General features: G+C 40.2%; 1 protein-coding gene across 2 annotated transcripts in view; it reads left to right on the plus strand.

Moving 5' to 3' along the window:
• Positions 1-83: 83 nt before the first annotated feature.
• The window catches only part of PIK3R4 (phosphoinositide-3-kinase regulatory subunit 4), a 47,521-nt gene continuing 35,105 nt past the window's right edge, over positions 84-12,499 (plus strand). Inside the window, exons 1-5 of one of the 2 annotated variants that reach the window (XR_009547104.1) lie at positions 84-490; positions 1,322-2,095; positions 5,808-5,941; positions 7,210-7,792; positions 11,065-11,199. Coding sequence is in view for 1 of the 2 variants with exons in the window: in XM_007529831.3 (XP_007529893.1) it covers positions 1,363-2,095; positions 5,808-5,941; positions 7,210-7,792; positions 11,065-11,199 (1,585 nt within the window). In the remaining variant the exon portion in view is untranslated. The remainder of the gene's footprint in view (positions 491-1,321; positions 2,096-5,807; positions 5,942-7,209; positions 7,793-11,064; positions 11,200-12,499) is intronic. The other variant, XM_007529831.3, reaches the window with a different exon arrangement.

Genomic DNA, 12,499 nt, shown 5'->3' on the forward strand with positions numbered 1-12,499 from the left:
AACCAGCGCCCCTCCAAGTCTCCTTTTTGTCACTTCCGATCCGCGACAGGAAGTGACATCAGAGCCGGCCGCTTTCCCGGGAGTTCGGGGTTTGCTGCGCCTCCTGCAGACCGAGTCCTGTTTACTTGGAACTGGCGGCGTCGCTCTTTCTCGCGGTTTCCACCTCCCGGGCTGGTGGTGAGGCCCCCGGGGAGTGGGTCGGGCCCAGAGGGTGTAGAAGCCGGCGCGAGGGGAAGACGAGGCCCGGGAGCGTGTGCCTCCCAGGGCAGGGCAGGGGGCTGGCTGGGGCACCCACTGGGTGCCCCTGGCGGCTCTTCTGCGTCACTTCGCACGTCCGCAGGCGGCTCCCCGAGTTTTCCCACTTCCCCCCAGCGCGCTGCCGGGGTTCCTGGAAATCGGGACTCATCTGCGTCCCTCCCCTCTCATCCTGCCGTCTGCCTTTGGAGAAAGACCCCTTTCTGGAGAAGACGTGACCCGCCAGGACCTCACTGTGAGCGAGCGACGACGTGGGGCCCGTTGCAGAGTCCCGGGGTAAGTGCTTGCGAATGTGCGCCTGACCCCGAGTGCCCCGGCGGCGTGCCGTGCATTTCATGCAAAACCGGAGCTGGGAAATCCCGGGGCTGTGTTTGCAAGTGTGCCCTTTAAATTATACCTCCCGGAGTTTAAACTCCACAATTCGTACTTGCTTTTTCTAGTTGGGTGGGAAGGGACAGGTGACAACTGATTTTTTTTGAGAGGGAGAGAGAGATATACTGAGAGAGGCCAGAGCACACTTCAGGCCTGTTTTATGATGGTGCTGGGGATTGAACCTGGAACCTCCGAGTTTCAGGCATGAGAGTCTTTTGCAGAACCATCATGCTATGTCTCCCCATCCTGGTTGATACTGTTTGTTCTTATTCGTCTGACCTTTGAGAAGTTCGGTGACTATTTGTTGTTAACTGGTTCTTAGTTTGAAGTTCTTAATGTGTTTGTATCTCATATCTAGGGTTACAGGTATTTCTTGAGCCTGTAGAGATTGTATCATATAGTACTGGTGGGACCTTCATAGCTGCAACTGTAATCCTGAACGCATAGTAAACGCTCATTAATTCCATCATTTTCTGCTTAATATCAAGTGGCGTATGTGAATATTACTCGGCTTCTGAGATAACATAAAATAAAAAAATATTTTTAGATAAGTTATTCTAAAACTGAGGCTGCTTAGAAGACTACAATTCTTGGTGAAGAGAAGTATACATCTATTTTTTTATTTTTGAAAAGACTAAGTAAATAATGGTGTTTCACTATTCTTTTCTGCTTTTATTCCCCTCCCCCCTTGTAGGTGTATTCTAACTTACTGACCTAAACGTGCTTCCTGCCATTATGGGGAATCAGCTTGCTGGCATTGCTCCTTCCCAAATTCTGTCTGTGGAGAGTTATTTTTCAGACATTCATGACTTTGAATATGACAAGAGCCTGGGTAGTACTCGTTTTTTCAAAGTTGCTCGGGCTAAGCACCGAGAAGGCCTGGTGGTTGTGAAGGTGTTTGCCATTCAGGACCCCACATTGCCTTTAACCAGCTATAAACAAGAACTGGAGGAGCTGAAAATCAGACTTCATTCTGCGCAGAACTGTCTGCCTTTCCAGAAAGCAGCAGAGAAAGCATCTGAGAAAGCAGCCATGCTCTTCAGGCAGTATGTGCGAGACAACCTCTATGATCGCATCAGTACCCGTCCTTTCTTAAACAACATTGAGAAGCGCTGGGTTGCTTTCCAGGTCCTGACTGCTGTGGACCAAGCACATAAATCTGGAGTCCGCCATGGCGACATCAAGACTGAGAACGTAATGGTCACGAGTTGGAATTGGGTCCTTCTAACTGATTTTGCCAGTTTTAAGCCCACCTATCTTCCAGAGGACAACCCAGCCGATTTCAACTATTTCTTTGACACTTCTCGGAGGAGAACTTGCTATATTGCTCCTGAGCGGTTTGTTGATGGTGGTCTGTTTGCCACAGAGTTAGAATACATGAGAGATCCTTCAACTCCACTTGTAGACTTAAACAGTAATCAGAGAACAAGAGGAGAGTTGAAGCGAGCAATGGACATTTTTTCAGCAGGTATTATTTGAGTTAGATGCTAAGGAGGAATATATATGTCTATATGTATACATATACACACACACACATATTAACTCTCTAACATGGAAATGTAGCTTTTAAATTCCATAGATGTCAAATTAATCTCGATGTATTTTCTTTAGAGCATTTTCTTAAATTTTTTTTATGTGAGCATTTTTTAGCTTCTGGGAATCATTTAAAAAAATATTATCTATTCTTTCTACTTTATTTGATAAGAGCGAGAAATTGAGGGAGGGAAATAGGGAGAAAGAGACTCATGAAGCCCTGCTTGTAAAGTGCCTCCCCCCCCCCTCAGGTGGAGAGCAGGGACCTGAACCCAGTCCTTGTGCTTGGTTCAGCTGTGTGCTCCACTGCCCAGCCCCCAGGGAATCATTTTTTATAGTTGAAAAATTTACTATAGTATGTCTGGTTAAATCTGTCATCATGCATAGTTTCATTTTTCTTTCTTATAAGACATTTTAATATATGCAACATATACTATTACTAATAACTAGTTATATTGTATATCCCTATGACTTCTAATAACTGGAAGCTTGTTTTTAATATTTTTACCAGAGCATTCCTCAGCACTAGCTTATGGTGGGTGGGTAGGGATTGAACTTGCGACCTTTGATGCTTCAGTCATGGAAGTCTTTTTATTTAATTAATTAATTTATTTTTACCAGAGCACTGCTCGCCTCTGGCTTATGGCGGTGTGGGGGATTGATCCTGGGACTTGAGAGCCTCAGGCATGAAAGTCTGTTTGCGTAACCATTATGCTATACCCCCACCCACCAAAGAAGTCTTTTTGCCGGACCATATGCTGTCTCCCCCACCGACCATTTCAGGGTCAAAAACTTTTTTTTTGCCAGAGCACTGCTCAGCTCTGGCTTATGGATGTGTGGAGAATTGAACCTGGGGCTTTGGAGCCTCAGGCATGAGAGCTGTTTGCATAACCATTATGCTATCTTCCCTGTCTACTATTCTTTTTGTGCAAATTAAAGTTTTTGTAAACTTCAACAGAGTTCTTACACTGCATTTGTTTCTCCAGACTAAAGAGCTACACAACTTAAAGTAGGTCTCATTCTTTTGAAAGAGGTGGGAGGGAATCTAACTTCCAAATTGATTGAACCTGGGACCTTCATTTAGGCTCCTTGGATTTTGAATGTTATTTTTCTTCTTGTCTTCTCCATGACTCCTGACTGCTGCTTTGAGGGAAGAATATGTTTTGTTTTTCATCAAATATAGGGGTATAGTTTTGGTGACAGAGATCTTTTTATTCATTTATGGAGTAGATATGTGAGTGTGTGTCATGTGAGAAAACACTGTTGTACGCATGTTGGGAATAGCTGTGACTCGGACTCAAGAGTTTTTCCTCTCATGGAGCCAGTGTTGTAGTGGAGAGAGTTCTGTGACAACCTGACGACTCATAAATGCTGTGACAGAGGTTGGTAGATGAGGTTAAATGGTCAGAGCAATCCCCTCTGAAAAGGAAGAACATCTGAGCTGAGATCTGAGTGACAGTAAGAACTTGGCGATGGTAGAGGCCGCTTGAGCAAGTCGACCCACAGGGAAGTAGCATCTTTCCCATAATGGCATTGTAGAAGTTGTAAGTTGATTGAGTTACAGGTGGTCAGTCTACATGACACCATGCCCTATGATCATTTTTCCTTTTTCTCTTTTTTTAATATTTATTTATTCCCTTTTGTTGTTTTATTGTTGTAGTTATTATTGATGTCGTTGTTGGATAGGACAGAGAGAAATGGAGAGAGGTGGGGAAGACGGGGAGAGAAAGATAGACACCTGCAGACCTGCTTCACCGCCTGTGAAGCAACTCCCCTGCAGGTGGGGAGCCGGGGGCTCGAACTGGGATCCTTACTCTGGTCCTTGTGCTTTGTGCCACCTGCGCTTAACTCGCTGTGCTACCGCTGGACTCCCTGTCAGAGTCTCTTTAACTTCCTTAAATCTGAAACATTTCCACAACTTTTTGTTTGTTTGTTTTTTGACATTGGTAGCTTTTGACAAGATTTTCTTTTAGTTTTTTTTTTTCCTTTTTTCTTTTTGTGGCACCTCATCCCTGCATAGGAGTGATTCTATTGCTCCGGTTCCACTTGATTATTTTTGTTTCAGGCAAGAGGAGAGAGTCAGTGGAGGTGAAAGGCCCCAGCACCTCGTCACCATGCTGTGGTGCTCCCATGTGGTGCTGGGGTTCACACCCAGAGCCTTGTGTATAGTAAGCTATCTCCTGGTTCCCCTGTCTCTTGTAATTAAAAAAAAAAATCTACTTATATTCTATTTTTTAAAAAATTTTATTTATTTTCCCTTTTGTTGCCCTTGTCTTTTTATTGTTGTTGTAGTTATTGTTGTTATTAATGATGTCGTCGTTGTTGGATAGGACAGAGAAATGGAGAGAGGAGGGGAAGACAGAGAAGGGAGAGAAAGACAGACACCTGCAGACCTGCTTCACCGCCTGTGAAGTGACCCCCCTGCAGGTGGGGAGCAGGGGGCTTGAACGGGATCCTTCCGCAGGTCCTTGAGCTTTGTGCCACGTGCGCTTAACCCACTGCACTACTGCCTGACTTCCATATATTTTATTTTTGAATGACTCATAGAAGGTTGCAAAAATAGCAAGGGACCCTTAGCCCAACTTACCCAGTGGCGACATTTTATATACTATGTCAAAATCAGGAGCTGACACTTGGTAGGTACACTGTTAGTCTGTAGGCCTCCACTCATTTTTTTTTACCAGCTTTTAAATGGTGTGTGTTCACTTACCGTCTCACCTTTTTGTTTATAATAGAATGTTTCTATTAAAAAATTATTTGGAGGGGCAGGGGAGATAGCATAAGGGTTATATAAAGACACTCTCGTGCCTGAAGCTCCAAAATCCCAGGTTCAATCCCTTGTACCATCATAAACTAAAACTGAGCAGTGCTCTGGTTAAAAAAAGAAATGCGGGGGCTGGGCAGTAGCACATTGGGTTAAGCACATGAGGTGCAAAGTGCCAGGACAGGCATAAGGATCTGGGTTGGAGCCCCCGGCCCCCACCTGCAGGGGAGTCGCCTCACAGGCGGTGAAGCAGGTCTGCAGGTGTCTGTCTTTCTCTCCCTCTGTCTTCCCCTCTTCTCTCCATTTCTCTCTGTCCTATCCAAAAAAGAAAAAGAAAAGAAATGCTTTGGTGGTGGTTTCTGGGGGAAAAAGCACAGGTAAAGGGAACCCGCTACCAGCTAAGCAAAGAATTTGGGGTAGTTGTGGTGGGTGTGAAGTTTAAACTGTGCAGTTAAGAAGGGCCTTGACATGATCAAAGATCAAAGACTGAGCAGGTGCAGGAGCCATGTGGCTATTGGAGGGAGTGTGACCTTTTTGGCACAGCGGCTAGCAGCTGTGAATGCTGTACGATGAACTTACTAAGGTTCTATAAGATTTGTTCACTGGGTATTATATAGTGATTTTTGTCCTGCTGAGAATGTAGAGATACCTTTTTGCTTCACAGTTTATAAGGAAGAAAAATTGATTGGGTGTTTCTGATTTTGCATTTTTAGAAATTGAGCTGGAGACATTTTCCCTCTCTTGGTTGTCGTTGTATATCACATTACGTTTTTTTAAATTCAGTTTATTTTGGGTTTTTAAGTTTTATGAGTTCTCTGACTTCCTGGTCTATATTAACAGTACTTTGCATTTCATTTTTAATGGGAATTGTATCTGTTTCCAGGTTGTGTAATAGCTGAACTTTTTACCGAGGGCGTACCGCTGTTTGATCTCTCTCAACTTTTGGCTTATAGAAATGGGCAATTTTTCCCTGAACAAGTGCTGAATAAAATTGAAGATCGCAGTATTCGAGAATTGGTAACTATGCTATGAATATTTGCCACAAAGTTTTAAGTAATATTGTATTATCACTTTGGAATATTAACCCACTGCGTTACCGCCTGACTCCCACTTTTTTTTTTTAAGTCTTAATCTTGAGAATAACTGAATGGAGAGCAATAGAATTAAAAATTAGTTTAACCAAACAGATGTGAGGAATTCTGTGAGAAGTCACAAAAGCTTTTTAATATGCTTTTGGCAGTAACTAAATCAGACAAAAGTTAAGACATTTTAAACATAGTTTTTAGTAGGTAGGGAAATCTATAATGTACTTTAATTTTCCTTATAAGTGGCACATGTTTTAAAAAGAAATAAGATGCTTCAGAGGAAACCATTTAAGCTCAGACTCAGTGAGTTTTCTCTAGATTAGGAGCTAGCATACCTGACTGGTTTGTCTTAAGGAATGGCACTAACTTGTCATATTACATTGACATGTAGCCCGTGAATTGGGCCTATATTTTCTTAACTGTGAAAGGCATGAATTTGACTAATTCTTAAGGTTTAGTCCAGATATAAAAGTAATTCTATTAAATTACTTTTCCTTATTTATGGTATATTTGCTCTAAATTCAGTCTTAACTCCTATCTAGAATGTAAACATATTTCAAATAATTAGATATATTATGAAAACATAAACTATCCTATATTGCAAGTAAATTATCTGTATTAGGAAACGTAGGATCAGTTTAAATCAAGTATAGCATTTCTAGTACTTTCAGAATGTAACATCCCTTTTACACTACTTGAAATGTTTGAATCACTGATTCCTTTTTGGCTAACTCTTATCGCTGTACTTAAACCGTGCATTCCCTTGAACTTGTAATATAACTCTAAAGCAGAACCTAATATGTAAATCAATTTCAGAAATTCTCAGTCTTTTCCAAGTTGTGTATAATTTCATTTGCACATCAGTTATATGTCTTGCATAAAAATGTTTAAGAATGCTTGAGTTCTAGGCGACACTGCATGACTTGCTACCATAACAGGGAGTGTTGAACAGAGTAGACCATCTCTTTATGTGTCTCAACCATCTGCTATATTTGTGGTAATTATGTAATTTCCTGTTGCTAGTACATCGTAGTCACATATTACTCAGTAGTTGAGTTCTGAAGTGTGAAAGGTAAACCTTGAAAATCGTGAGCATTACTTTGGAAATCCTTTACGTGTAAAGTTGCTCTTACAGCTTTCATCTGCTTTAATTCATGGTCCTCAAGTCTATTTTTTACTCCCTTTCATCCCTCTGTATAGGTAACTCAGATGATTCACCGTGAGCCAGAAAAACGTTTAGAGGCAGAAGACTACTTAAAGCAGCAGCGTGGCAATGCATTTCCTGAAATATTTTACACTTTTCTTCAGCCCTATATGGCCCAGTTTGCCAAAGAAACATTTCTTTCTGCAGATGAGCGTATCCTGGTTATACGGAAGGATTTGGGCAACATTATTCACAATCTCTGTGGACATGATCTGTCAGAAAAGACAGAAGGAGAGCCTAAGGAAAACGGACTCGTTATCTTAGTGTCTGTTATAACATCCTGTCTACAGACCCTTAAGTACTGTGACTCCAAACTTGCTGCTTTGGAACTTATTCTCCATCTGGCTCCAAGATTGAGTGTGGAAATTCTTCTGGATCGTATTACTCCGTATCTTTTGCACTTCAGCAATGATTCTGTTCCTAGAGTGAGAGCTGAAGCACTGAGAACATTGACCAAAGTTCTTGCTCTTGTCAAAGAGGTTCCTCGAAACGACATCAACATCTATCCAGAATATATTTTACCAGGCATAGCACATTTGGCCCAAGACGATGCTACAATTGTTAGACTAGCCTATGCTGGTAAGAATTCATTGTCCACGTGATAGCCACTCATATTTTGAAGTTGGTGACTATAATATCTGTTGTTTTTCTGATGATTTCTTTAGGAATTCCAGAAGTGAACTTTGCTCCTTGCATTATGTGCCTGTATTTTTGGAACTCATCCTTTGTCTGTCACTCTCATTTTTGAAGTGATCAGAATTATCAGTTGAAAAGCATATAAAACAAATTTATTTACTTATTTATTGCCATAGTACTGCTTAGTTCTGGCTTCTGGTGGTATTGGGGATTAAATCTGAAATCTTTGGTGCCTCAAGCTTGAAATTCTTTTTGCATAACCATTATGCTATCTTCCCAGCCCTAGAATCTGATGGCTTTATCAGGAGTATTGCATTTAATTTGGAGTAAGGTTAATCGCTATACTCATGTGATCTAGTGTCTGTAGGCCTTTATAGTCTCTCTGAATAAATATATTTATACATGTTTTAGGAAATAGCAGTCTATTACTGTTGAAAAATTTAATTTGCTGGGTAATTTTGTGTTGAAAGAACCTAGCTTAACTTGTTATTTTTAAGGCCCTTCAATTGCTATGCTTAGGAAGAGTGATTCTTTTTGATGTTTCACTTATAATTCTCATGTATAAAATCAGGTGATACAGATTTATCTTTTTAGCTCTTGAAATTAATTCAAGTGCTTATTTCTGCATGGAAAATGCCATTGCAATATTTGCATAATTCCATAATTTATTTCTAAAATTTCTCTTAGAAATTGGAGTTATGTTTTGCAGCCTTTGCAAATAGCACATAAAATGCATGGTGATGATATTGTGACTTTGGGGGAGGATACTTGTTAGCTCATTCCCTTTAAAATCTGTCTGTAGTGTGGAGATTGAACTTGGGATTTAAGGACCTCAAACATTTTCTTCAGCCACTGTACTATCTCCCTTGTTCTTCTGATTCTTTGTAACCACATAGGTGCCAACTTCAGGTCTAGAAGAGCTAGGTCAGTCACACCATAGTTTATCATTTGTAGCAAAACAATTCAGTTGACAAATCAGTGAGCTAGGTGAAACAGAAGAAATGCTTATAGTTTTTAAAAAGCATGCTTTATCACTATTTGGAGCTTCACAAGTTATATTTGCTTGGTATTTCTTAATCTCTCAGTTACGTTAAGTAGGATATGTAATGCTATGTAAACATGGAGTTGACCGTTGGACAACATGAATTTGAACTTCATGGGTCCAGTTATATGTGAATTGTTTTTTTCAGTCATCCTGTTGAGCCTTCACAGATCAGTCAACTTCTGGATATGGGACAAAGATAGGAAGGGATGACTTAAGTTATACTCAGATTTTTAGCTGTACTTCTGACTCGTGTTGTTCAAAGGTCTACTGTATTGATATTCTGTTTATGATAGTAAGAGTAGCAGCTGTTCTTTATTGAAAAACTTACCTCTGTGTCAGGGTATCTTCTGCTCTTGGTTCCATCTTTTACAGTATTCTTTTTTCACTCATACATTGGTGTAAATTCATACCTTATTATGTAAAAGGGCTAAAACAAGTACATTTTACAGTACTAAGTATACCACTCAGACTTTAGTGGTGCCCAAGGAAGAAAGAGATTGCTTCCTCATAAAAGTATGTTCTTTAATGTGGACATAATCATCAAGAATTTGACTTGTCAGAGTATGATCCATCATTTGCCCCATCTTAAGAGTGAATTGACTTGACAAGGACCTTGGCATCTTGCTTACTTAGAGGGAAACTTTATACTATTCTGAACAGTGTTGAACATGGCAGGGGTGGGAAGTCAGCATGATGAAGAGAATCACTGCATTTGATAAACTCAGAAATCTCAACTACTGAGGCATCTGAACTCTAAAAGTTAAAAAAAAAGGGGGAGGTGGGGGACTCCTAAGTGTTCTAGTACAGAATTTACATGCCTGAGGCCCCAGAGACTCAGGTCTAAAATCTAGGCAGGCACCACCATAAGCTAGAGCTGAGTGATGATCTTTCTCGCTCTCTCTCCCTCCCCCCTCGCTCCCTCCTCTCTCTTTCTCCTCTCTCTCTTCAGTTTTTAAAAACCAACTGAAGTTGGTTGATGAAATAGCTCACTTGGGTAGTGTGCTACTCTGCCACATTCACCCCAGGTTTGAACCCAGCTCCCCACCACATTGAAGAAAACTTTGGTGCTGTATATCTAAAAAGAGAGAGAGAGAGAAATAATAATAGAACCGTGTTAACCATTAAAAAATGAACTCGAGTTAGCGCTGTTCACTTCCTAAGAAGGAAAAGAGCCCTTGTTTGATCCATGTGGTCATATGTTGAGAAGCGCTGAAGTGAGTGAACAAGATTAGACAGGAATGATTAAAAGGGAAAGAAAGAAGAAAGTATATCCAAGAGCATTGGCAGTGGATGTGACAGCAGAAATTATAGTAGCTTTGTTTTTTCACTGTGGTAAAGAGTATCCGTCTTATTATCAGGAAGAGCAGGAAAATGGAGACACCTGTACAAGTCTGTCACTCTCACACTTGGGTTCACTAAGACCTTCAGAGTTTCACTGGTAAAGCAGTTAAATAGTGCCTGATTCCATTTGGCAGTGGCTATTTGAGACAGACAGGACTCCTTTACTTGTGAAGAAACTGGCTCAGATTGCTTATGCAGCAAACTAGTAATGTGCAGAGATTTGATCCAGGGTCCGATTCAAAAACCCATTTTGATTGGTTATTATTCTTACTGAGTGCAGAGCCGGAGATCTGATTCAGGGTCTCATGCATGTACTTGACTGCCGAGTCGCCTCCCTGCCTGTTTTCTGAATGGGGGGAGAGAGGGAGAGAGCAAGAGCAGGAGCCAGCAAGCCCAGAGCACTATTCCAGTGTTCATAGAGCCCCTCTGGTTCCTCTTGTGGCATCAGGGCGTCAAGCTCAGCGCCTCACTTATGGGAAGGCAGGTGCTCTACTGCTGAGCCCTCTCTCTGGCCCCTTGGTATGTTTGTTACTTTAATGTGAATGATTCTCTGTTAATTCAGTGTCAAGATAGTGTTGAAAAAAGATTATTTGTAGAAGAACTAAGCTTTATTTGGTCTCAGTAGATTTCAGTGCTGTATTTTGGGTTATTTTCTATTTAAGAAAATATACTCATTATTGAAACTAGTAGTTTGGTGATAGTTATAACTGAAAATCTGATTAGATTAAGTGTTAAATTGGAAAGTCCTGTTTTTTATGTAACACATATATGTCATAAGCATTACCAAGATTTATGATAATGATTATAATTTACCCCCTTTGCATTATAGAAAACATAGCTTTGTTGGCAGAAACAGCTTTAAGATTCCTGGAATTAGTTCAGCTAAAAAATCTGAATATGGAAAATGATCCCAGTAGTGAAGAAATAGATGAAGTTACACATCCCAATGGAAATTATGATACAGGTAGTATGATTTTTCTCTTCCAGGTTTTCTGTTAATTTAAAAGGGATGAATTACTAACAGTGCAAAAAAAAAAAAACCTGTTTGTGATCTCAATGGAAGATGAACATACACAGATGGGAAGGGTCTCTGGTACCTGAATGTTCTCTATTATATATTGCTATTTGACGAGAAAATGATCAGCTTTCTACCACAGATTCTAAATTCAATTGTTTTTCAGCCAGAATTGACTTGTGTCAACAGTAAAGGTAGCTGAATTATATAATTCTTATAAGAAAAAAGAAAAAACATTGGAAACATCATAGCTAATGAACCTAAGCCTTTTGTCCTTATGTGAGTATATTCTGAGTGTCCTCAATCTTAAACTGTGCTATTTCGTATTATGCTACTTACCTATGGAAACTCGTATCTTTTATTGTAAAGGAACAGAGAGGATGGTAAGATATCTTGAGTTCGTAATCCCTGCTTTTAGTTCATTACCTTCACACAACTTTTTACTGGTTTTTAGTTAATGTTACTCATGTAAGAAATTTGGATGTAAATAATATACTGAGATCTATTTCAGCGTGGTTTGAGAAATATAGTTCTGGGCTGGGCTGTGGCACACCTGGTTGAGCACACATGTAACAACAGTGTGTTAGGAGCCGGGTTTGAGCCCCCATCCCCACCTGTATGGGAAAGCTTTTGTGAGAGAAATAATAGTTCTTGGATTTTTATGCTGTAGATAAGTATAATGACTTCCTTACTTGTTAAAATGTTATCAGTTTTAAACAATATAGTATTTGGAGTTGAAGACAATGAGAGAATTTTAAATTTGCATAGGGATTTTTTTTTTTATGGAAGTACTTAGAAAACAAATACTTCTTTTCATTCTGTAATATGTAATTGGACCTTTTAGATAATGAAGTTAGGTATTAAAAGTTTTTTAAGTTAAAGTTTTTTAACGTTAACATAATTTTTCATATCAGATCACTTTTGATAGTTGCTATACCAACAGTGACCTCTGCCCTCATTAATTTAGCCAGTGAGTCATTGTTAAGCATTAAATTCAATCCTTTGCCTGCTAAAAGAACTAGGTACATAGTAGTGAATGAGACAGCAAAGACACATTCTTCTGAGTTTAGATTGAGGAAGGGCCAGACAGCTAATTAAATAAAATGGGAGGATGAATAGGTAACTTACTTACCTATCAGAGGTCAGAGAAGAAGGCAGCAGCTATATGAGGTAAAGACTTCACAGGACGTGGAGCGAAGCGCAAGGACCAGCATAAGGATCCCGGTTCGAGCCCCCGGATCCCCACCTG

Source organism: Erinaceus europaeus, chromosome 21 (genome assembly GCF_950295315.1).
Source record: "Erinaceus europaeus chromosome 21, mEriEur2.1, whole genome shotgun sequence".
Classification (NCBI taxonomy): Eukaryota; Metazoa; Chordata; class Mammalia; order Eulipotyphla; family Erinaceidae; genus Erinaceus; species Erinaceus europaeus.